This window comes from Amblyomma mixtum, chromosome 2 (genome assembly GCF_055824585.1).
Source record: "Amblyomma mixtum isolate Tamu chromosome 2, ASM5582458v1, whole genome shotgun sequence".
Lineage (NCBI taxonomy): Eukaryota > Metazoa > Arthropoda > Arachnida > Ixodida > Ixodidae > Amblyomma > Amblyomma mixtum.
In genome coordinates, this window is record NC_143013.1 from 316,622,805 (window position 1) to 316,647,487 (window position 24,683).

Sequence of the window (24,683 nt, forward strand, 5' to 3'; positions counted from 1 at the left end):
TGTCTTTCCGTAGGTGCATGAAGTTTACTGTCTGTGGTTGCGCAAGACGTTTATTTGCCTTGTTTGACGCATTATATAGAGTGACTTTTGCTTAGATACGTAGATTTAATGGAGACATACATGTATTTAAATATCTTGTTGCCAGGTTTTGTGTACACATACAGTGACTTTGTTTCCAGTGATACTTTTTTGTCCTTTATCAAGTTGTATCTTCGCATTTCTAATACTCCATTTTATCTTCGCACTTCGATCTAATGTATATTTTGCACAACTCCTCGTTTATAAACGTGCTCGCTGTTTCGACTAAAATTTCGATGCAATTACTCGGCAATACATAACCGGTGACAGCTGCTGCTGCACAGTATACACTGAAACGAAGGACAGCGCCATTGAGATTTTTCCCTGGCCGTTGCATATGTACAGAAATATAAAGGTTCTTGAACCGTTAAAATATTTCTCCTCTACTTGCTCATTTCATGGTTTTTACTTTTTCATATCAGCGGCATGTACTTCTTTGCTGGTTTCGGACTGATATAGTTCTAGACTTCGCATTATATATTGTTTACTTATTCAATACGCAAAAATATGGAAGCATTGGTATCAGTTATGTCTGCCACGATTTTTAAGACATACGAATGCATTCTTTTATTTAAAAAAAATGCATATTTCGCTTGTCTAGACAGTGCGTAGCGTTATCTAATACACACATGCATTGTCAGTGGCCATGCAGTTATTATTCTTGCGTTTTATCCCTCCACAAACTCAATGAGGAGGCCGTGCTGCAACATGAGCCCCACCCGGACAAAATTTCTGGCTACGCCACTGCTACCATTTATTTTCTGCTGCGCGGACTCTCGTCTCCCCGATTAACCGTAAGCGAAGGACCACTGTGCTCATTTACATCGTGACAAAGTGATCGTTTCTTCTGGCATTTTTGAAAGAGAGAAATGCCCTTTGCAGGAGGGCCTAATAAAGAAACTCCACCGTACAGCTTCTGGCATTCTGTCGCGAAAGCTACTCTTGTTATTAGCTGAATACTCCTAGTGCTGGCGCATATTGCGTGGTTATACGTATTTTGGGGGAAAACACAGCGCACTCCTAAGACACGGACGTGGAAAGACAAGACGATACAGCGCTGCTACGTATTGCTCCGTGCTGCGGGTAATTTATTTGTCCCCGTTGCAAGCTCGCGTGCATTTAGGTAGTGCAGTGTCACTGCAGCCGAGATAATTTCCGGCATCAAAATTTCTTCTTCAATTATTTCTTTTATTCTCGTAAGTGTGTTTCCGCTGCCGTTGTGCTCTAAGCGGTGCGGGCCGGGCGCTATATTATTTTTCTTTCCTTTTACACGCCCACCCTAATTTTTTGTCTAATGCCCCCAATAATTCGATATACAACTGCTGCGCACTCTATCCGATCGAGCAACATAACCAATGTGGAGCGATCCAGCTGCACAAAGCGTCGTGTGACTGGCACGCGGAACAGTTCGGTTCGACGCAGTTCCTATTCCGAGAGCCGTGTGCCTCCATGCGTACAGCGTCTACGGGCGGCGCAGAGTGCGTTGCCAAAGTCGGTGATTGCAGTCTGCAGAGGAACGTTATTGCTCCCGTTCCCCCTCGCACCATGCCTGCAACTTCGCTTGCTTGTCCACCATATTTGCGATCAAAAGCTGAATAGCGCGATCGGAATCGTTGTTTGCCATGTAATCTCACTGGCAAACTTCGTACTGTAACGTGTAAAAGCGATTTCTTTTACGGCAAGAGCCGTTATTTGGAGCGCACCCTCAGCCGTCGTGTAACTGAAGCCTGTGGTAGCTTTCGACAGCGCTCCAAGGCAGCCCAACCAGATCGAACCAGGCCAACTGAGGGAAAAAGAAAAAAAAAGAAAAAAAGAAAGGAAAGAAAATGGAGGGACGTTGTTGCGGCTGTGAAGTGTGGGTGATCTTGCTGTGTTGCTTAATTGTTCTTGCTTCGTCTATTTGGTCTTGATCACGCAACGACTACGCAGCCACAGCAGCGGCTCTCGCCGAATGCTTTAGCTAAGCCGTAGCCCAGTTTAGTCAGTAATCTTTTCACAATATAATGAACCTACGAGTAATTTTGTCGTCTTCATTCTGGGAGTTGGAAGCTTAGAGAGGAATATTAATTAATAGCGTGGATTTCGAGTTGAGCAAAGGAACCTGGCTGGCTACTCGACCACCTTCATGTTAACGACGCACAGAAAGATAACTCTTGATGAAACAGCAATGCTGGTTTCGTAGCGTGATATCACCGGTTTCTTTTTCTTTTTCCAGCCTCTGCTATAGCTTGAATGCCGGCGCGCTTTGCGTAATGCGTATACTCTCAACATTTCACAGATTGGCATGATGACATAATTGGAAGTTGTGGTACTTTCGCCGCGTCTCACTATAGAAATGCATCGCGGGCTCATTCTAAAGCGTACCGAAGCGCAAAACCTACAGCAATTACTCTTCGCCATCGTCGAGAATGATGTTACAGAGCCCGTAGTTTCGAATTCACTCAGATGGCACGTAACCGCCCTATTTGGCTTACTTTCGCGTGTCTAGGTACCTTGCACTGTCGATTTATTTATCAATTCATTTTAAAAGTTATTACCATGCAGTCGAAACAAGTCTAGCACACCAGTGCCCGAACGTAAGCATGCTTGCAGTGCATGCGTCTCTTGTCCATTCCTTGCATGGTCGCATTCAATTCATTTTTCCGCCCTTGGTGTCAGTTTGCCTTTGGTATTTTGCTCCATAGGCTCAAGGACAGAATGCGCGCCCTATATAGTCTCACCGAAATTAGTTACCAAGATTCAGGCAGAGTAAAGCGTTACCTCCACAATTATATCGCATATGGCAGTGTTTGAACAGTATCAACTGCGCTCAATCGGCAAGTCTCAGTGGGAACAAGAGTACAATTGCGCACAGCAGCGAATGACAGCTGGCAAATATTAACTAGTAACGGCGTACAGCTATGACGCAACACTCGTAATCACCTGTTCCACCATGCAGGCGCACCTGCAAGGGTAAATCAGCTGGCCCCTGGGAAGAAGCTTCTATTCATTTTGTCGAGAGCACAGTGGTCGAGAGTAATCTCACTAAGGGTCCAGTACCTTGCGAGCTGGTCGCCAGGTGTGCGGAATGGGAGAGACGGGCTGTGAAAGTGGGTCTCTGGTTATCAAAGGCCGGCAACGCACATTTCGAGCGGAAGCTTTCAAGCGCCGCTGATTAACGGGACGAAGGGAGTTGTTTTCAGCCGGCTGTTTTACTCGCCTACGTTATACCCTGTGCTATCAAGCGAGAGACGTGGGAACCGAGGCGGTGCCAGAGACTGTTGCGCAATCGGGGCAATAATCAGTATCGGCGCCCGGCCAAGACGCGGGACGGGCAAATCACAGCCATCGCGGCGGAACGGGTGCGGTCGCTTTAGGCGCCCAGTCAACCGTGGCGTTCGTCCGAATCAACTGCTTCCATCGAATTGGGTTAAACGTCGGTTAATGCCGCTATCAAAGTGACCGAATTCGCGGAAGGCGCAGGCGGTAATAGTTTAACTGGCTGCCATTTTATTTACGTTTAGCTATTCCGCACTCATAACCAGGAGATAAAAAAAATATGAAGGGAGGGATAAAGGACGCGACCACACCTTTCGGCGATATGGGCAGTATGGGATTCCTGGGCTTCCTCTCTCGCAATCCTTCGCTGATCTCTGGGGAAAGTTGTACGACGGAGCACTTGACAGCAGCTCACCGGAAAACATGACCTTCGCCCAACTTTCAACTCAGCTTTTTCTCTTCTTTTTTTTAGCATAAAAATGGGGTTAACAGTTACCGGGCCACAACATCTGTCACTATTTCCACGAGGCCTATAATGTCATCGGCAGAAGCCCGGGACAGCGTCACAACGGTTGAGCTGCTGTCACTTTGGTAGTGGTCCGCCACTACTCGTTAAATCAAGTAAGCGCCAAGGAAGGCTCTTGGTCTTGATACAGGCCTTATCATGCCTGCATGCCTTTAGCATGCAGTATTCCAAGAACGGAAGCTCGCGCCTGTACCCTCCACATCACCGCCCGACTCCACTCTCATCTCCTGGAAGACCTGCGACATCCAGCCTTTTCCTACGCCACTGCTCTCTCGCAGGAGAAGAAAACGCCAATATACTGAAGGCACAGCGCCAAGATTATTTTGCAAGATGTAGGGTAAGATGAAATAAAGGTAAAAGGTATGGACTGTGCGTTAAATAAAAGAGGGGAATAAAAGGGAAGTTAAGAATAGAAGTGTCATCATCAGTGCCTTCCCAGCCAGGCGAACAGACCCGCCGTCTCACCGTTTTTCAAAGAATGCAGAGCTGTTTCTTCGACGAGACTAACATGCGCAACATCGCTTTGCTGTCGCCTCCCGGACTCCTTCAATCTGACCCCACTCCTCTCTCCTAAGCCCTCGTGCAATATCTTCCTGCTTCTGTCGTTGATCGCCTTCGTGCACATGTCGTATTTACAGCCTTGTCTTGTCCTCCTGGCGGTACCAGGCCCTTCTGTCTTCGTCCTTGCTTTGTATGCAGCCCTGTGCTGCAGCGGAACGCTTTCAAGGGGGCGGGCACTCACGCTGGACACGAAATACGTGCAGCTCAGTATGGACGGGCTGCGAACGTGAGAGTTTACGCTTACGCCTAACTACAATGCCGGCACCATTAACAGAAGCGGAAGCCGCTCGTACATCGAAAATCACTCGGAAATCGAAAAAGTTTTACCCGAAACACTTGTCACCGTACAGAGAACGGACGCGAGTAGTGCGATGAATGGATGCTTTAGGATCAGTAGTACTATCGACACTATAAATAGTTTAATCACTATCCAACTATCACTGGTAAAAAAAAGCTATCGATGGTACTACCGATAGCACTATCTATAGCGCTATCGATAGAACTCTCCATAATATTAACGGTATTACTTTCGATAGATAGTACTACCCATGGAATAAAATCAAACGCGTGAACTCACTGCCTTTCGATAGCAACACTATCGATAGCCTTTCTGCACTAGGGATGCTTTTAAAAAAATATCGATACTATCAACAGTCACTTACCTATAGTTTTACGTCCTTAACAGGTTGCGAACCAAGCTTACACTGTAGAGCGTGACTTACACCGATCGTGCTCGTGTGCGAAGTTTCCAAATGGCGCCACGCTACAGAATCCCCAATGCGTTAATGCATCAATCGTGCACGCCTTCATGCGCGACAGCCTGTATATGGTCTGGTTTCAATAAAAGTTCTAACAGAAAACTACCTGCAAGCGAAATGTAATCTAACGTCAACGGGCCGCGCACAACGGCGCCCAGCTATTCTGAGCAACGCCCAGAGCGGGAGACAGCTACGAAAGACTACTTTTCTCAGGGGAAATTGGGGAGCAATGAAGCATAGGTACTTAAGTTCTGAAACTAGTATTCTAAGACTAAGCGGTTCTCCATATCTCAGCGAAGAGTGAACAACGTAAAAATTCGACTAAAGTAGGCTTCAACTGCGCTTATTGCCACAAGCTGACGTGGATGTGACACGTGCATGACTGGACAGCATCAAGGCGAGCGACGTATGAAACTTCACAACAGCTTTTGTGATGATGGTATCCTCAATCTTGCCAAATAGCGGCACGCGACTCGGCGTACATAGATGAATGCAGAGAATTTATGTTCACGCTAGATACTTGAAAACAGCATTAACCCATCCCGCTGGTATGCCAAGCCGGTAGCGATACCTAAAGAAGGAATGCTTGGCTATAATACTCACAAGGTGACTTCGAGCATTCCTTCATGGATACATATGCAACGGTAAACGAATTTTCGATTATTGTGAATATCAAGTTAACGAATCAAAAGAATAAGAGATATTCGAATCGTTTTCTAAAACTGACGGACTGCAAACTCCTGAAATTTATACTCAGAGCAAAGGCGCGAGGCCGGCTGTATATGCTCGATTCTCAAGGAACTAAAAAAGGCCTCCGCGTTTTCTTTCTCTCTCTCTCAGCCAGCCAAATTATGTCATAATGCAGAGAACCACCACCTCGTTTGTCGCCCGACGACCGTCTGGTCAACCGACGCTCAAGACTGCCTGGCGGCGAGAGACGACCTCTTCCGCGGGCGATATGAGCTGTCGTCCCGCCTGTACCCTGTAATTATCCGGGCGCAATATAACGCACGGCTCCGCATCTTGCATCAGCAGTTAAGCGCAGTGCAGCGCGGGCTGCAGCGCCGGCTGGTCCACCCAGGAGTCACGCTCGGATCTGGATCCATTTCTCGCAGATATACAAGCAGATATTGTGAGTGACAGTGAGCATTTGTATGCAAGACGCGAACTGTGTGTGGAACCAGCTTGGTAACTGCTATGGAGATCGGTGAGTACAAGTCGGTGCGGTGGCTACCACAGGACGGAAACGTATCAGTAGTGAAGGAGTAGTGAGGGCTTGGTGGTGGTGACTACAAGGTGTGCGATGAGCTTAAATTACAGAGTGAGTGAGTGAGAGAGCGAGAGAGTGAGAGAGAAAGTGAGTGAGTGAGTGAGTGAGAGAGTGAGTGAGCGAGAGAGTGAGAGAGAGAGTGAGTGAGTGAGAGAGTGAGAGAATGAGTGAGTGAGCGAGTGAGTGAGAGAGTGAGTGAGTGAGTGAGTGAGTGAGTGAGTGAGTGAGTGAGTGAGTGAGTGAGTGAGTGAGTGAGTGAGTGAGTGAGTGAGTGAGTGAGTGAGTGAGTGAGTGAGTGAGTGAGTGAGTGAGTTTGCCTCTATCTTGTGCATCTAACCCTGAGTAAGAGATGGTATGTAGCACGTGGGGTCCGACGGTCCGAAGCCGCAGGTTAGCTATAAGGGGGCGCCTAGTGGAAGGTCACGGATTAACTTCTACCAACCGGAGTTTTTAAAACTTGAACGGACATCCAAAAGCACATGGGTGTTTTTTGAAACTCAGTTCCATTGCAATGAAGCCGCTGCGGCTAGGATTCGATGAGTGAAGAAAGTTGGGCGAAACATGAAAACAGCTACCGCAAGAAACGGGACGACGGAAGGACACCTTAACGAAAGTTGGGCGAGTTGGTGTATATTCATGATTCACAACAGCTCAGCAAACACGGACAAAATGGAGACTAGACAAAACAAGCGCTTCTTTAGTCGGCTCTCCCCTTTGTCCGTGTTTGCTGTTGTGAACCATTAATCGGATTCGAACCTGCGACTTTGGGCTGCAGCCGCCAAACCCCGAGCCAATGACCAACCGCGGCAGAGGAGTAAAAGGAAATCGATCTCTCTTGCGAATACTAAAAACGAAAACGGTGGACGGATTTATTTAAACATTTGCTGCCCATATCACGACAAAACAACACGACGTTTTTCATGCCATGAACTCATTACTACATATAGCCTGCATAGAAAGCAGCATCATATCAACATATTCTCAGCAGCCGGCGCTTTCCAGTTAAAGTGCTTGATGTCGCTGTAAGACACAGTGTGAAAAATAAAGGAGGCGCAAATGTGCGACTTCCGGCCAACGCTCGTCGATCATTTTTGAATAGATGTTGTAGACGAAATTGAAGTCATTCTTTGGATAAAAAAATGTTTACTGTCTCTGAACCTTCGAGCTGGTTCGAGGCCTTCATTTCGGTTCTTCAAACAACAAGGAGTAGCTACAGGAAATGAGCGCTAAATGTTGCTTATTGACGAAATACCGATTTCTCAAATTTTAGCGGCGCTCTTAAAATTCTGATATTGGCCTTTGAGTGCGGGTACGTTAGTTAGCGTGATGTCACAATTTGGATATTAACGGATTAAATGCGAAGTGCCCGTTACACCACTGCGCTGTATAAACATACACGACCTACATCGTTTTTTCTGACGTAAATGGTATGGTTGTATTACTCAGTATGACAATGAAGGAGAACTTTGACAAAGCAGCACCATTTTTTTTATGTAAGTTTGAAGATAAGTCGAGTTCTGAATTCCTCTTTGAGGAACGCGTGCAAGACCTGAGTACAGTGTTCATTCTTCTCTAAGCGGCCCATGCGCATTTATTGCAGCCAATTTTTAGGGGAAGATACCACCCAAAAGAAATCTGAAACAAAAATAAGGAAGCTTCACTAATTATTCGCCCTGCGTTTACGTCCAGCCGCGAGCCTCAGACTATTTGCGTTGTTGATACAATCCTTTATTTGCTATATTTGGCAAATAAAATCTAAAACGAACGACCTCTTTGCGCGCATGTGGATTCCATTTAAAATTATAATGGGATCTGAGCAACATACGCCAGTCACGCGGGTAGTTACTTGATCTGCATGCGAATTCCGAGACGCACTTTCATGCGGCGGTTTTTCACGGAATCAAAACACTCACTCCTATGCATATACACATGCTGTCAGCTGGCTCTCTCTTAAATAACAACCACTTCCGTTTCGGCAAGCTTTACTTCTAATGAAAATGCTGCATCTGCCTGAAATATGCAGGGTTAGAATACCAGGTATTCGCCAATGACAAGCACCAAAGTCGAGAACCGCATGTAAGGGCGTATTATGCGTCGCTTATATAACTGTCAGCTACCTCGTGTCTGCTATAAACTTCAGGCAGCGAGCGCTACCGGCTTCCTTCGGGGACGGGCGCAGTTGATCGAACACTCGGATGCAGTGAAATGTGAAGTGTAAGCTAGGCCAGCACACTGCTCCGCAGTTGCGAGATGCTTGGAACAGCGTTTCTTAAAACGCAAGTTACGGCCGTCGATAAACTATTTCCAGAAGGCCCGCACGTCTGGATGTGCAACATTTGCAGCAGCGATTCCAACAACTCGCGCTTTGATGTGCTGATCCTAATGAGAGATAACACACGCGTATGTTCGGTCATCTTAATTTCGTGCGCGCTTTCTTCCCTATCATTAAACTACGTTTTGGTCATCTCTAATTTTCGTTATTACTTTTGTAACTATGTATTCTTTATTCTGTTATGGCCTCTGCTGCTTTATGCTTTTTTTTATGGGAGAATCCTCTAAAATCACTCACTCTGGGACCTCCTCCGAATGTGAACTATGTAACCATCTCTAATATGATGCAATAAACTTAATCTGATCTTATTTGATTCTTATCCCTGTGGACTGTGGAAACAGTGAACGCAACACGTTCGCGCAAAGTATAAATGAGAGGTTATGCCGCATTCTTCTTTCTTTCTCTATTGCTAACAGCCAACTACGTAGCGTCTTTTTCGAGCATTTACATTTCCTGGGAAAACCGGACAGTAGGCCAGAGGAGGTTCTTGTCGCTCCGCATAACCAGTGAACCCCCAGCGGCATCCAGATTCAACACCCAGCACCTCCCGCATAAGAGGCGCATGCTCCACAATAGGGAAATCACGGGGGACACAAGTAATTCCTGTTCTGTCCTTTCTTTGGGCGTCCGAGTATGGCTTTAAAAGAAAGCAATTGCGGCATTATGCTTTCATTGCACAGAAACTAACAATCCCCGCAGCAACCCTTGCTGAACACCGTGAATGGAGAGCGATTGCGGTGTAGGCGAGAACGCCTATTTTATTTATGTTTTCTTTAGTGTATTGGGGGTCTATGCATACCCTGACAAATCCATAAATGAAAATATATATATATATATAAGTTCGCGCTACGGGCTTTCACCTGCCCTTTGCTTCGCAGGCGAAGCGGAACGAATCCGAACTATGAGGGGTAAACAAAGAAGATAAAAGCGCTTTCCGCGGGACGTTGCGTGCACGCTTTCCTCAGTGTTACGCTCAGTGAGCGCCAAGGCGTTAGTACTGCCTAGCGGAATTTGGCCGAACCTGGGCATCCAGCAGCAAAACCACTAATTCGAACAAAAACAGCGCAACCGCAACGCACGTATTTCCTACGAGCCTAGTCTGACTCGGCCACTGCGCACGCATGTAGGTGGCACCGCCGCAACCAGCCTCACAGAGGTGATAAAGCGGGCCGCTTTCACCTCCAACTGCTCGCGTAATCCTAACAAGTTGCGCGGCCATTTGTCTTCACAGGCGACGGCACTTTTCTTCGAGCGAAGCGCAGGAAGTTGCAAGGGCAGCACTGCGCAAAGGAGAGCGAAGGATGTGCGTGCGTGCGTGCGTGCGTGCACTTTGTCCACGTAACAGCTCGGCCAGGCGCGGAATCGCGGAGGAGTAGTCGCGGCGAGCTAAACTACCGGAAGGCGAACCAAGAAGCGCACGGCTGCCCCCGCAGAGATACAGGGAGGGAATAAAGCCGGAGGGAAGCGACGACAGCGACGCCTGGCGAGCCGAGCACATGAGCGCTGTTTTTGCGCCGCGCCTTTCTTCCGCATCTCGCTGGTTAATCAGCAGCAGACCGCTGCTGCGCAACCCGTTCCCGTCATAAAAGGACACGTGTGCACAATACAGTGGCCGGCCGCGAAAGCGTCAGCGATGTGCGCTGCGCTTTGGCGCTGTCGAGACGTCCGGCGGCCGGCTGCGTGAAACGCAAGTTCCGTTACGTAACCGAATGTTGCCGCGCCCCGCACTCGCAGAAGTCAGTGCGTTGATGAGCGCGGGGACGGTGTGTGAACGAAATGTGAATGGCGCTCCGGAGCTTTGCGTTGTTGTTCAGAGAAGAACCAAAACACGCGCTCATTGCTTTATTTAGCACGCGACGAAGAAGAAGCACTTTTTGCCAAAAATTCATTACGAACGTGAACGCAGATGGCGAAACATTTTGGTTCCTGAAGGTTCGTTCGCATTAAGCCAAGAGAGCCCACCACACATTCCAGGTGAGCGATTACAGGGCCGCTATAGAACCGATTAGCTGTCGGGCATGCGTTATGAGCCGCAGTAGGACAGTTCGGTTTAAACGAAAAAAAAAACGATAAATTTACACCAATTTAAATTTTCGAAAATCGGTTTTAACCCATGAAATGTACGACACCTACAGTTGGCTGTTCAGTAGGAGTTGCACTCTGTTAAAAAAAAAGTACTAAAGTGCGGAAGCCGGGAGCGTAGGACACCGTGGTAGCATTGGATTGAGCAGCGTAGTTTAATACATTCAGGGCACTGCTCCTCTGCCCTTCACGACTTTCCAGACCAACAAGCTCCACAAATAGGCCGTCTGCTCGCGATGCGCTGTTCGTTTACTGTTGTTACCAGTTTGGGCGCCACTGCGTGCATGAAGCCACCCTGTGTCCCGCAAAAGTGTTGTGTTCCGGCTACCGCAAAATCTCAGCGGAAGTTATATCGCTGCCATCAATAAAAGACATCACTCACTCACCCACCCACTCACTCAGTCAGTCAGTCAGTCAGTCAGTCACTCACTCACCCACTCACTCACTCACTCACCCACTCACTCACTCACCCACCCACTCACTCACCCACTCACCCACCCACTCACTCACCCACCCACTCACCCACTCACTCACTCACCCACCCACTCACTCACTAACTCACCCACCCACCCACCCACCCACTCATTCACTCACCCACCCACTCACCCACTCACTCACTCACTCAGCAACTCACCCACTCACTCACCCCTCACCCACTCACTCAGTCAGTCGAGTGCGCAACAACGCAAGTATGGCATACATGACGGAAGCCAATAGTCACCGAAACCAAGGAGCAGGGGGATGGATAATAAGAGCCGAGGAAACAACAACCACATGCAGCCGGTGGAATCTGGACACAGGACCTCAGAATTTCGCGTCCGGTGCTCTGCCAACTGAGCTACGGTGATGGATGTCCAGTTTGCTGTTTTCAGGGGTATTTAACCTTGAGAGCGTCTACCAGCGCCACCCTCTTCCATAGCGGCGGACGCACAACGTACCCCGCTGAGGGCGGAACCTGTGCAAGAACCCTCCCTTTTGTGCAACCTATGCCATCAAGACTGACATATCCGAGGCCCTCGATGAACTATTCAGCAGACAAGGGACCACGTTCCTACGTGGCACTCGCGGTAATACGGGACGTACGACGCCCGCCGCTACGGACGAGGGTGGCGCAGGTGAACACTCGAGGTTCGGTTACACTACACATAAATACTCCTGAAAGCGGACGGCCCTCCTTTTTGAGGAACTAAACGTTTATACTACCACCTCCTGGGGATTTTTAACGTGCACTGGCATCGCACAGCACGCGGGCACCTTTTGCGTTTCGCCTCATTTCGCCCCCTCGAAATGGGGCCGCCAAGACCGAGACTCGATACCACCATTTCGTTCTCAGTATCCGAACACCACATGCACTAAGACAACGCGACCGGTAAAGCACGAAAAGGCGCTCAAGTCCAGGCGTCCGGCGGGACCAAGACACGCCGCGTATATCGCTGCTGGCGCCGGCCGACCCAGCTCGTTCGGCCGGTCGGCAGGCGCGCATACGAAAGTCGTCCCTGTCCTTGACGGGCCTTCGGCAGTGCCTGCGGCGAGGCCGCCGTCGCCACCATGCAGAAAAGCCAGTCAGTCTCGGAGCGTCCAGTCGCGTGCGATCACGTGTACCGAGGCGAGCGCTGCCCTCCGGCGTGACGCAACGCGCGCCACCCGGCGGCGCTACTAAAACTGGATCGGCGAGCGCCGCTAACGGGACTCCGTTACACCGCAACACACACAGTCGAAGTGGACGAGCGGCCTGCGTTATCGGGCTTTTTTTGGCACCGCGTACGCTTTCCGCCTGCTAATTGCGCACGCCGCTCTTAGGTGCTTTCTTGAGCGCGCATCGAGTGATACGCTGGCGACTCTTGGCAACACCTGGGCCGCTCCTTTTCAACTTCGTGCTCGCACAAACAGCACCCAAGAGGAGTGGGACCCTCTGGCGTGAAGCACCGTTGCTACCCTACGCTGCCAGGCGCGAACTATGCGTTTGAATGCACCATGGAACAACTCGCGAACAGACAGTTATCTCCTGTCAACCTCGAGGGAACTGACGACGTATAAGGTGGCGAATGTTTACTCGCAAGCACACTGATGACCGGAAGTCGCACTTCCCGTAGTGAACGCGCACGGGGCGCTGTTCGAAGTACTTTTTGTCCCTGATACTCTTTCAAGTCTCGCTTCACTTGTCATTGACGAGTTTTTGGGTTGCATTTCGTGCTTTCCTGTGTGATGAATGGCGCAGTAGCTTCGTTGCATTTCGCCTGTTCGCATTATTTGCCAGATTTATTCCACTGATGCTACCTGTTTTTTTTTCTTTTGTTTTTTATAACGCATACCGAACGCTACGTACATTATGTGTGACAAGCAACGCTGTTTCAGCTTCCTGACTAGTTTTCCTCTTGGCGTAAATTATCCAAAAGTCAATCTCAAATTTGGTGGAGAAATAACCAGAAAATTTGCAGTTTTGTGCAAAAAGTTTGTTTCCTCTAATATTGTCACGACATGCACAGTCCTGGCACGCGTTTATTCTGCTATATGAGCGCACCGTCCTGCGTTACGTCTGTAGGGTAAGACAGTAAATAAATAAGGAAACAAAGGGACGAATAAAGAGCAGCGTTAACTCAGCGTTAACTGCTGCGTGCCTAAGCGGTTTTCGCTTGCTGCCCGTCGTTTCATAACTTATTCTATCGCTGTGCCTCAGTTGCTCCGACGGCACCTTTGGCTGACTGACTGAAGTCAGTTCGCGCTAAAGGGAACTAATTGCATTTGAAACGAGAGACGAAGCAAACAGTGTCATGAGCATTCTTACATAACGATTCAACTAACTAACTGATCATGTTTTGCAGCTCATCTCCTGATCGTCTTAGCAAGGCGATGTCATCAGCGGATTGCAAATTAGGTATTCACCATTAACACTTATCCCCAAACGCTCCCAACCCAGGCCTCGGAACACCTCCTGTAAAAAGGCGGTGAATAGCATTGGCGAAATCGTGTCTCCCTGCCTGACACTCTTTCTTATTGGAATTGTATTGCTGACTTTATGGAGGACTATGGTAGCTGTGCAGTCGTTATAGATATTTTCCAGCATTTTCACATAACACTCTTCCACACCCTGATTCCGCAATGGCTGCATGACAGCTGAGGTTTCCACTGAGTCAAATGCTTTCTCGCAATCAGTGAACGCTGTATATAGGGGTTAGTTATATTCTGCGTATTTCTCTACCACCTGATTGATAGTGAGAATATGGTCTATTGTCGAGTATCCTTTACAAAAGCCTACCTGATCGTTTGGGTGATTGAAATCTAAGTTTGTCCTGACACTATTAGCGATTACCTTAGTAAATACCTTGTAGGCAACAGACAGTAAGCTGTTCGGTGTGTAGTTTTTCAAGCCCTTCACGTCTCCTTTCTTATGAATTAAGACAATTTTAGCGTCCTTCCAAGCTTCTGGTACGCTCTAGATCAAAAGCCATTGCGTATAGAGGATGACCAGTTTTTCTAGCACAATGTCTCCTCCTTCCTTCAACAGACCTGCTGTTATCTGATCCTCAGCGGCCGCTTTCCTCCTTCTGCATCGCTCCTAAGGCTTTCTTCACCTCCTCTTTCAATGCGAAAGCATTATTTGGCTCATCGGCAACGCAACCCAGCGTCGGCGTAGACCAGCAGCAATGGTTCCAAGATGTCAGATGACGTGAAATCAAAGAAAAATGAAATTTCTTCTAAAGGTGCGGGGAATTAAACCGAGGATTTCCAGACAGCGAGGCGAACACGCAACCCGCAGGTGACAAAACCACGCTGCTTCTTGGCAAACAAAGGTGAACCTATGCGTGGCCTTACGACTCTATGCTAATGAGTAGGTACGTCAGACATAACTTCCCCAGCGAAAGAACGAGACACGAGGAGACGAAGAACACAGGACAACGCTGGACAACAGCGTTGTCCTGTGTTCTTCTTCTCCTCGTGTCTCGTTCTTTCGCTGGTGAAGTTATGTCTGATGTACACCAACTAGTCCACATGGGTACCTTGTTACAGTAGGTACGTCATTAGAAAGGAAGCAAAATTTTTAAAATAAGCAAGAAAAAAGAAAGGAAATAAAAAAATGCTTTCGTATTAAAAGCACGTAAGTACAGTCTCGAGTGCCCACCGTAACTTTTCATTTGAAACACTTTGAGGCAAACGAGTGCTTTTCCTTAGTGGTTACTTTATAGTATTCGCGGCGAGACGACGCAGTTACACTAAATGAAGTATGACACAAATTTACAAGACAGCATGTGCAGACAACAGTAACACGGAGATTTGAGCTAGTTGGTTCATGTTCGAATCTTTTGCCAGCGCTGCCACAGGGGACAGTGAAGAAGAAGAGTCTCTTCTTCACTGTCCCCTGTTGCAGCGCTGGCAAAAGTTTCGAGCATGTGGAGAGTTTGCGTGCTTCCATAAAGTACAACTGACGGTGAACGGAACAGATGTCTTCAAATTGAAGCCTCGTACGTCTTGCCAGAATGTTGGAAATGGCTATGTCATGCATAAGGACAACGATGCATGAAGAAGCGGTGCACTGCCCGTGCACTTCAGCGGATGACCGAACAACCCGCTGTCTTTTTGGAGCAGCGTCATCTCCGTCCAAGGTCACGTGCCTTTGAACAACACTGCGTAAAACTTCTTTAGTGGCGATTTCGAAAGTGAGACTAAATTAAATTAAATTGGTTTTTGAGGAAAGGAAATGGCGCAGTATCTGTCTCACATATCTCGGCGGACACCTGAACTGCGCCGTAAGGGAAGGGAGGAAGGTGGGAGTGAAAAAAGAAAGAGAGAAAGAGGTGCCGTAGTGGAGGTCTCCGGAATAATTTCGACCACCTGGGGATCTTTAACGTGCACTGACATCGCACAGCACACGGGCGCCTCTTGTGTTTCGCCTCCATCGAAACGCGGCCGCCGCGGTCGGGTTCGAACCCGGGTACTCCGGCTCGGTAGACGAGCGCCTTACCACTGAGCCACCGCATCCTTCGCAAAATTATTAAGCGTGCCCTTGACCTCCCCATCACTACTTCAAACAGCCGGCTTATGGCTCTTGGGGTGGTGAATACTTTCCGGGAGCTCCGGGAGGCGCACCTTACAAACCAGTACACGCGCTTGTCGCTAACGGAGTCGGGTCGCCGCCTTCTTGCTCGACTCCATATCCAACACACCCCTCCAATGGAAGACAGGTTTCGCATCCCAGAACTGTGGAGACGTGCCCTCCACGTGCGGCCTCTTCCAGCAAACATGTCACACGAAGACCATAATGGTCGGCGCCTGGCACGAGCGGAAGCGCTAGCCCGACATTATGGCAACAAAACAGGTGTATACTACGTGGACGCCTCCGGTCCTCACCACGGGGGATGGTACACGGCCGCGGTAGTTCACAACAGCAACACAGTTAACGGCCTCACCTTCAGAGCCAGAAGTGCAACACAAGCAGAAGAGGTCGCGATTGCTCTCGCGGCCTCACATTCCGATTCAAAATACATAATCACCGACTCGCGAGGGGCCTGTCGGAACGTCGAACAAGGCTGCACTCCCTTCCTAGCCTATCGAATATACCAAAATTGCATACGGGATACGGACCCCGCACACCGTTACATTATATGGGCCCCTGCTCATCAGGGGTTGGCAGGAAACGAGGCAGCAGACGCAGCCGCCCGCGCGCTCTCTCACCGGGCTGTTTTCTCCTCCCCACCCGATCAGGAACCCGATTTTAATCCAGTGTATACATTCAAAGAAATTACAGCCTACTATCAAAACAGCCATCGCCTTTACCCAAGCCCATGTAAAGGCCTCAAGAAGGCGGATGAGCGGCTCCTTCTCCGCCTTCTCACCAATACATTACTGTGCCCGGCAGCACTAAAGCATTTTGACCCCTCCTGTAACGGCAGCTGCCCGCACTGTAGTGCGGTGTCTTCTGACACCTATCACATGGTGTGGGCGTGCCCCTCCAACCCGGCTATTCCCCCCATCCCCAACCCAACCCGGGAGGACTGGGAGGCGACCCTGCTCGGCTGCCACGACTTACAGGCCCAACAAGCCTTAGTCGGGCGCGCCCGGGCGGCGGCCACCGCCACTGGGGTCCCATACTAGGGACCTCCACCTAGTGTTTGTAAGGATCGGTCCCTTACGGGCTGATCCAAGCATACCTCCTGTCCTTTCTTAATAAATGTTTTCACCACCACCACCGCGGCGGGTGCGAAAGTGAGACTGTCAGATGCGCTCCGAAGTACCAGAACTGGTGTTTATGTGTTGCTCAGATACAAAAAAAAAAAAAAAATGGGTCGCGGGTTTGCGTTGCTAAGATAGAAATATTGTGCGAAAGTACGCTTTTTTCCAAGTGGACACCACCGCCACGTACCTCAAAGCGGGATTGGGGTGTCCACTGACAAAGGGAGCGCCAGTTAAGTGGCTTTCCTTTCCTACTTCCTTTTTTGAGAAAAGAAAAGGCGCATAACTATACCTGAGTTTGTAGGTGGACCCCACGGCCTACTCGCAGCGCGATTGACGTGTACACCGACCCAGAGCCAATTACACTTGCTACTCAAAGGCTTCACACACACATGCACAGACACACAGCGCTTAAATCCGGGGAGTGCGTATAGAAGTGTTTTCGCACCCAAAATAGTAAGCAGGAGGCGGTACTTAAGGCAGAGGCTGCACTGCGACCTCCACAATTAAAGAACGTTTGAACTTATGATGTTACCGCCTCTAAGGATAGTGCTGACCACCGCAGTGCATGCATCGCAAAACTAAAGGAAACAAAAGGAAAACCTCCTAGCCTACAAATTTTGTGCCTCAACTCCGTTTTCCTCGAGCGCATTTCGCGGGTGCTCGAAGCGCACTGCAGCGAAATCGTGCTGCACCGAATTTCTCCCCAGCTGTGCATCGTTGCCCACACCCGCCTTTTCGTGCGTTAGGCTCGCCCCTTCGGTCATTAGACTGACTGCACTGCTGTTCCAGTTGCGTTGGCTCTCGGCTTTCCCCCGGTGAGCTCGAGTGCAGCGTGCCTCGCGCGTTTCTTCGTTTCGAGTTTGCCCACCTTTCGTCCGCGCGTAATCCACGCACGTGCGGGGCCCCGTGCTCAGGGAACGAGTTCGGCGTGTTTACAAGGGTGCTGCTGCCTTTCCTCCTCTCGCGCTGGCTCGCTCGGTTTGGACAGCATGACCGAGACCACGCCCGCGTTTTCGATCGTTTACAACCCATTACGAGAAGCGTGCGCCCCCAGACTCCCAACGACGACGAGGAATGAGCGACCAAGCCACACAACCGGCGGGTTGTGTTCGTAATCACGCGAGTGATTTCGATACTTCTTCCGTTTCTTCTTTTTTTACTCTTCTTCTTTCCTCCCCGTCCATCACACGCGGATAAAAACAAAGCTGCATATTGCACACCTTGGAAGGAAACCAGGATCAGTTCTGTGCCTAATGAACTGTGGGCGGGAAGAAATGTAAAACTGACGGCGACGCGAAACTGTCCGCCGCATGCCGTTCCTCGGCTCTTTCCTCGTTTTAGTCTTTTTTATATTTTCGTCCCCGCACAGCCGCAGCGTACATGCGTGCGCCTCTATAAAATGACGCCTTCAGCGTGACATTGCGTAAAAATTGTCAGACGCATACACACCCAGGCATTCGAGAACGTAAACAGCTTGAGCTTCAAGGTCCACCCACATAGCGCATAATCAGATCGCTTCTCCGCACTGCAAGCTATAAACAGTGCGCTAGAGTATGGTTCTCAAGAAAACTCAGTCTTCTAGTTCCTTCCATTTCCCTTAATATACAGCGAAAAGGAAGGAATGATTTGTGCAGTCGAACAAAATGACGAGCAGGATCAACGGCAGTACAGGCCAACCAATTCTTTTCACCCATTGTGTTGCTGTTTTGTCAGCCACAGCACTGACTACCGTTGTGGCGGTAACGGCAGCTGACCGAGAATCGAGCCAATCATGATGAAAGAACGAAAGCACCCCGCAATTAAGGTGGAAATCGCAGAAGAATCTTAGACTGTCCAGGCCCAAGTCTTCTGATGTTAAGAATTAATGTGTTAAAAAGAGCTAGCTAAACCAAGTTCAACAACTGCGATGACCTGTAGAACCAGTGCATGTAAAACTGCGCAGTTAATTATCCGGATACGAGAACCAAGTTGTGCTTAGCACCACTATCAGGTGGCATGCGGAACGTCATAGGGACAATTCATAGTAGTTAACGACGCGCGAAATCATGAAAGCAAGTCAAGGTTTGGGGCACCTCTGTTGACCTTTCGCGGTTCCACTCCATCCTGGCAAGCCTCCTTCGCATTGCCACGCCTCGCTAGCGAACAAAGAGTACTGCAGCGCGGCAGCGCTACACGCGAGCACCGCGTGAGACCCAAGATGCGGGAGACACTCCATCCGGGACAAGGTAAGCAGCGCGACTCCCCGCGTATCTGCCGAAACGCGAGAACGCTCAGGCCACAGCACGCACTCACGCATACAGGCACCATTCTCGAACGACACGCACGCGAGTGCCGCAAAATCGTCGCCGACTGGGCCAGCCTTCGGCAGCCCTATATATCTAATCACGCAGCAACCTCCCCGAGCTCAATATTCCGCGCTCTGCCGCGCTTCGAACGAGAAAGACAGCCTCCGACGCATTGTGCATTCCCCTCAGCGGCCGCACGCGTACGCACGTCTCCGCTGCGCCGGGTGTCTATCGCGAGGAAAGACGGAAGACCCGTCCCGGATTGAGAGCAGGGACGACGACGGTTTTGTGCGAAAAAGAAAAGAATACGCCTAAGTGGATGCGCTCGCAGAACGTGACTCCAGGAAATTGAGGCCTCGTAGACTTACCGTGGCCCACGTGGCGACAGACAGCTGGCGCAACGTAATTGCAGCGAATCAATTCGGTCGTCCTCCTCAGCTGACAAGTAATTCGGTGGTAACAAGCGTGGCACGGCAAAGAGGCAAGCGCGCAGCCCTTTCCCTTTCATAGCTCGTGCTACGGGTGAAGTTATAGCATAGAATAAATAAACAGCTCGCAAGCACGGATCGCGTGTAGGGGAGAGACAGATAACAAGGGGCAACCAAAAGCAGCGGTCAAAATGTCATCAATCAGTTTGCCGTTCCTTTCTGCAGAGCGGTTTCCTTCCTTCCAACATGCGCAAGGACAGCAACTACATACTTGCGGAGTCTTTTGCCGACATTTCTAACGATGCGACTAGTTACACCCAGAAGCTTCGACGATGGGCGGAGTGGGACATAACTTTCGCACCTCTCCGTAGTTTTGGATCTGAGGAGACGCCGCAAGTGCCCCATATACGTCTCATCAGCAAACATTGCCGCCTAGGAACTTTTGATCGAAACCGTACATCCAATAACTTCAACATCGATTCTATTTTAGTACAGCGTAACACACATTAAAAGAATTGCCTGGCAAGAGTGCTTGTGGACAATGCGGTATGCATATGTTAAGGGTGTTCGTGTGTCCCGTAGTTTTTTACGCGGTGCACAATTCCTAATAGAAGTTCCTGAGCAGGATTGCATCTTGATGAATCTGTCTTCTTTGCATGGCGAGAAACTCTTGTGAAAATGAACAAATCAGCTGAAACACGCCATTTGGCTCGCAATAAAAGAAAATTCGGGATACTCAGAAAAAAAAAAAAGCCAGTTTTCTCAAAGACACAAACGCAAAAGCCACGTTTCCGGTCCAATATAATGATAATAGTCGTTCAGTTTCATTTAATGAACGTCGAACGTTTTGAACTGCTGCAAAATTGTACGAAACCTGTGGAACCACAGGAAGCGCAGTAATCACCCAAGCCTACTCTGCTATTTGGCACATTCTACCACGTTTACTTCCGCAGGTGAGCCCTTATTAACTCTGTAAGGAGATGACTAAGTCCCTCGCACCTTTACGCTTTAGCATACCCGTGTGGTACGAGCTCAGCTTAAACACCACAAAGGTGGATTCCCACGTGTTTCTTTCCGCCTCGTCCTTTTGTGAGGCGGTTCCTTGCGGCATTACGTGTAGAGCTTGCTTAAGCAGCGGAAAATCTCGAGCGGAAGACAGAGGCTACTTCGATTCGGACTGCATACGACGAGCATCCCTTCAGAGCGCGCATCAGACTACGTACGAACTGGGTCGGCATCCATTATGTGAATCAGTGTGACACTGGCGGCTCAGTGGTTACGACGCTCGGCTGCTGGGCCGAAAGACGCGGGTTCGATCCCGGCCGCGGCGGCCGAATTTCGAAGGAGGCCCGTGAACTGTGCGATGTCAGTGCACGTCAAAGAACCCCAGGTGGTCGAAATTTCCGGAGCCCTTCAGTACGGCGTCCCTCATAGCCTGAGTCGATTTGGGACGTTAAACCCCAATAAACCAATTATGTGAATCAGTGTGACACCGGCGGCTGCAGTACCGCGGAAAAATTCAGAGGGTCAGCAGGGATGTTTCATGCTGTGACGGGATATTCACTTAAGTAATCAGAACCCGAAATCCATATTTCTGGCTTTAATTTTTTTTTTTTTCAGCAGCAGCTTGAATGATTCCGCAATCTCGAAAAAAAACCTCTAAAAATCTTGCTTCTTAAAATTCCCTGCAAACCAAATGAAGCCTCCCTCTTCATTTAATTTTTCATTCCCTGAAAAACGGAAAACTTCCCGAATGGAACACGACCGAACATCAGCCAGCAACAAAAAGACATCGACACAGCGGAGGCATGATTGTGCCCAAAATAAGAGCGTGTCCGCGGGGATTCTCGCTCATAATAGTTCATTTGCAAGTGCGTAAAGTTCTTTTCACATCGGAAGCTGTTAAGGGCGCAACATACATACATATAGACCATAGTGTATGCGTGTGTGAGAGAGATGGGTAAGCGGAGTGCAGTCTGGGAGCACTGTGTCTCCTATCGAGACACCTCGCTGCCTGAGAAAGCACAGACGACTACATACGCGGCTTAAGAGCCATGAGAAGAGGAAAGACGTTGGGAGTTTAGGAAACGGCTCCATACGAAGAGTGGGGAATTGGTTTTCTGACCCTATCTTGGTGAACGGTATCTGCATATTTAGTTACGAGGCCGTGTATCATCGAACATAACGGAATGTTGGACACCGTTAAGAACACAGCGCTGGCCAAGGGCGGTGGAGCGACACTCCAGAGCGCACCTATCGGCTGGAGCCTTCACCAGGGCTTTGCGACCCAGTCCAATGCCTGACGGAGGCAACACAACCTAAATAAAGGAGGAGTAACATTCTCCAATATATATATATATATATATATATATATATATATATATATATATATATATATATATATATATATATATATATATATATATATATATATATATATATATATATATATATATATATTATCGACGTCCGGTTGTAGTTCCGCACAATTCATTCCCGTTGCTGTGCACGCATAGCCAGAGAAAAACGGCGCTTACCGGTGCTGAAGCGTCGGCGCATGAGGAGGTTGATGGCCGACTGAAATCCATCCAGGCGCCCCTGTTGCACTGGGTGCTGCTGCTGCTGCCGTTGCTGCGGCTGAGGCGTTGATGACTCGCTGGCCGCCGACGACACGGGCGCCGAGACGCAGGCCATGGGCGCGACACCCGAAGGCATGAGGGCTCGGGGCACTCACTGCCGACACCGCGGCCACAGCCACAGACCGGAGGGGGCAACGACACGCCGAACACACCGGACGCCACCACGCATCGGAACCACCGCGGGTCGGAAACGCGCGGATGAGAGAGACGCCCACTACTACTCCAGCTGCTTGCTGCTGCCAACCCCCCTCCACTACTTACGGACGTCTTTCTTTTCACCGCCGGAGCAGCAGCCACTGCGAGCCGTTGTCGCCTATCGCCAGCTCTTTGTTTCGTTTTTTCGTCTTGTTCGCGAGTAGCGCCGTCTGGGTCTCCCACTAGCGGTGGCTCATTAGCGGCCAAGATCGGTGCCGTGCAGAGCGCGCAGCCGCCGTTCCTGGAAGCGCCTCCTCGCTCGCAGTGACGGGAAAGCAGCTTCGCTCTCGCGTGAGCTGCGGCTGCTGCCTTCCTGTCGATGCAGCCGAATCGGCCGCTGCAGAGGGACTGCTGGCTTCGAAGAACGCACACTGTCAGCACCCAAACGCAGCCGTCCCGGAACCTCCAGTCAACTCCATGCAGACGACGACGAGCGGAAGACGCAGACAAAAACACACTGAGAAGGCAAACTTTCACCAACAACCAATAAGAACGCGACGCGGTGTTAACGGCACTCAACAAACGTCGCTGCTTGTCGGATGAGTCCAGCGAGGAGCGTTCCACTTTGCTGCTTTCTTTGCACACTTGTAATGGGCGTTATTGGTTGGCAATTGCCATGGCAAACACTCGTCATCAAGCAAGGAAGCACAGAGAACGCGCAATGCAGGACACCAGCATCAACACCACCACTTCCACTTGCTTGGTTTTGCACGCACGCTAACGCGAGATCCGGAACTCCGTCACTGCGAGCGGCAATGTCACCGCCGTCGCCGACGTGCGAATCCCGACAGCGCGCGCCCTAGAGAGGGTGGAACAGGCTTTGCTATCGGCTTAGAATCACCGACGTCGCCGCAATCCTTGCCTCTGTCGCTTCCACCGCCGACGAAGACAAGGGTGTGCAACCAGACGCACCGACACAACGAACTCGGAAGACGCACGCGCGCACCGCTCCAGATGGTCCGGCAGAGATCTCGGAGCGCGTTATCGCCGCTCCGCGGGCGTCGGCGCGGCGTCACTTGGCAGTGTTTTGCGAGAGCGCGGCGGCGCAGGTGCCCTTGGACGCTATAGATGCAAACGACAGGAGCGGCGGCGCTTCTAACCAACTACATTCACGATGGCGCGGTCCAGGCCGGGCTGTGCACAGCTCCTCCACGTTGGGGAAGCGGCGCCGCAGGTTTTCTTTCTTTCTTAGCGCTCGCCGCAGAGGCCGGTGACGAAGGCGTTACCGGTGCGCGAGCGATACCGTCTGCTGCTGCTGCGGGCGGTAGCGGCGTGGCGAATGATGCAAGGACGTCCGCGCGGATGGATGCGAGCACCGGCGGCAGCGAAGGGCCCTGAATGCCCGGCTCTGACAAATCATCCGTGGCGGTCCGAGAGAACAGCTTCCTGCATTCCTGGTCGAGCAGCAGCAGCGCAGTGCTGTGTGAGAGGGGATGGAGAGAAGAAAGGAGAAAAATACGGGGGTGAGGAAAAAAACAGGGGGGAAACACACACGGAGTAAAAGCGAGAGCGGCTGTTTCTGCGAGGGAGACGCGCACACTCGTACCGCGCGACACAAGAATGCGTCCGCACGCACAGACGCAGGCGGCGGCCCCTGCCAGCTCACGCGCTCGCGAGGAAACTTTCAGCGCCGCAGTGCTCACTCAACAGGTAGATGCGCGAGCAGACAGACATACGGATAGAGTACGGCAGGCGAAGAAAGGGGAGACGAAAAACAGCTTATGGGTATTACCGGAAGAGCTCGATGGGCTAGCTGGCATCTACTGGTAAGCGTACAGAGGGCAAAACACATGCCTAGAACAACCAAACTGTGTGTTCCGCCACTCCCAAAGCCGCTGCGCCCAAGAAGGCACAAAATGATGATGAAATTCCATGAGTTTAAGTGCACATGTTAACATGTAGACCATTTTTAACCAAATCTTATCGCTAGTTATCGCGTGTCCAGCCCGAAACACGCTCAGAACGTGTTCTAGACATGCGTTTTGCCCTCTGCATTCACTCGAGTCGCCCAGACACGCAGAAAGGAAAAATATGTCACAGAGTGAATTTCTCCATGAGGAATATGTTTAACAACTACTTGTTGGCTTAATGGGTGTTCAC

At 50.0% G+C, this 24,683-nt stretch overlaps 1 protein-coding gene across 1 annotated transcript in view; it reads right to left on the reverse strand.

The window, feature by feature from the left end:
• The window catches only part of LOC149365066 (uncharacterized), a 618,748-nt gene extending 596,284 nt beyond the window's left edge, over positions 1 to 22,464 (reverse strand). The window contains exon 1 of the mRNA XM_089568779.1: positions 22,287 to 22,464. Coding sequence (XP_089424905.1) covers positions 22,287 to 22,464 — 178 coding nt within the window. The remainder of the gene's footprint in view (positions 1 to 22,286) is intronic.
• Between the last annotated feature and the right edge of the window lie 2,219 nt (positions 22,465 to 24,683).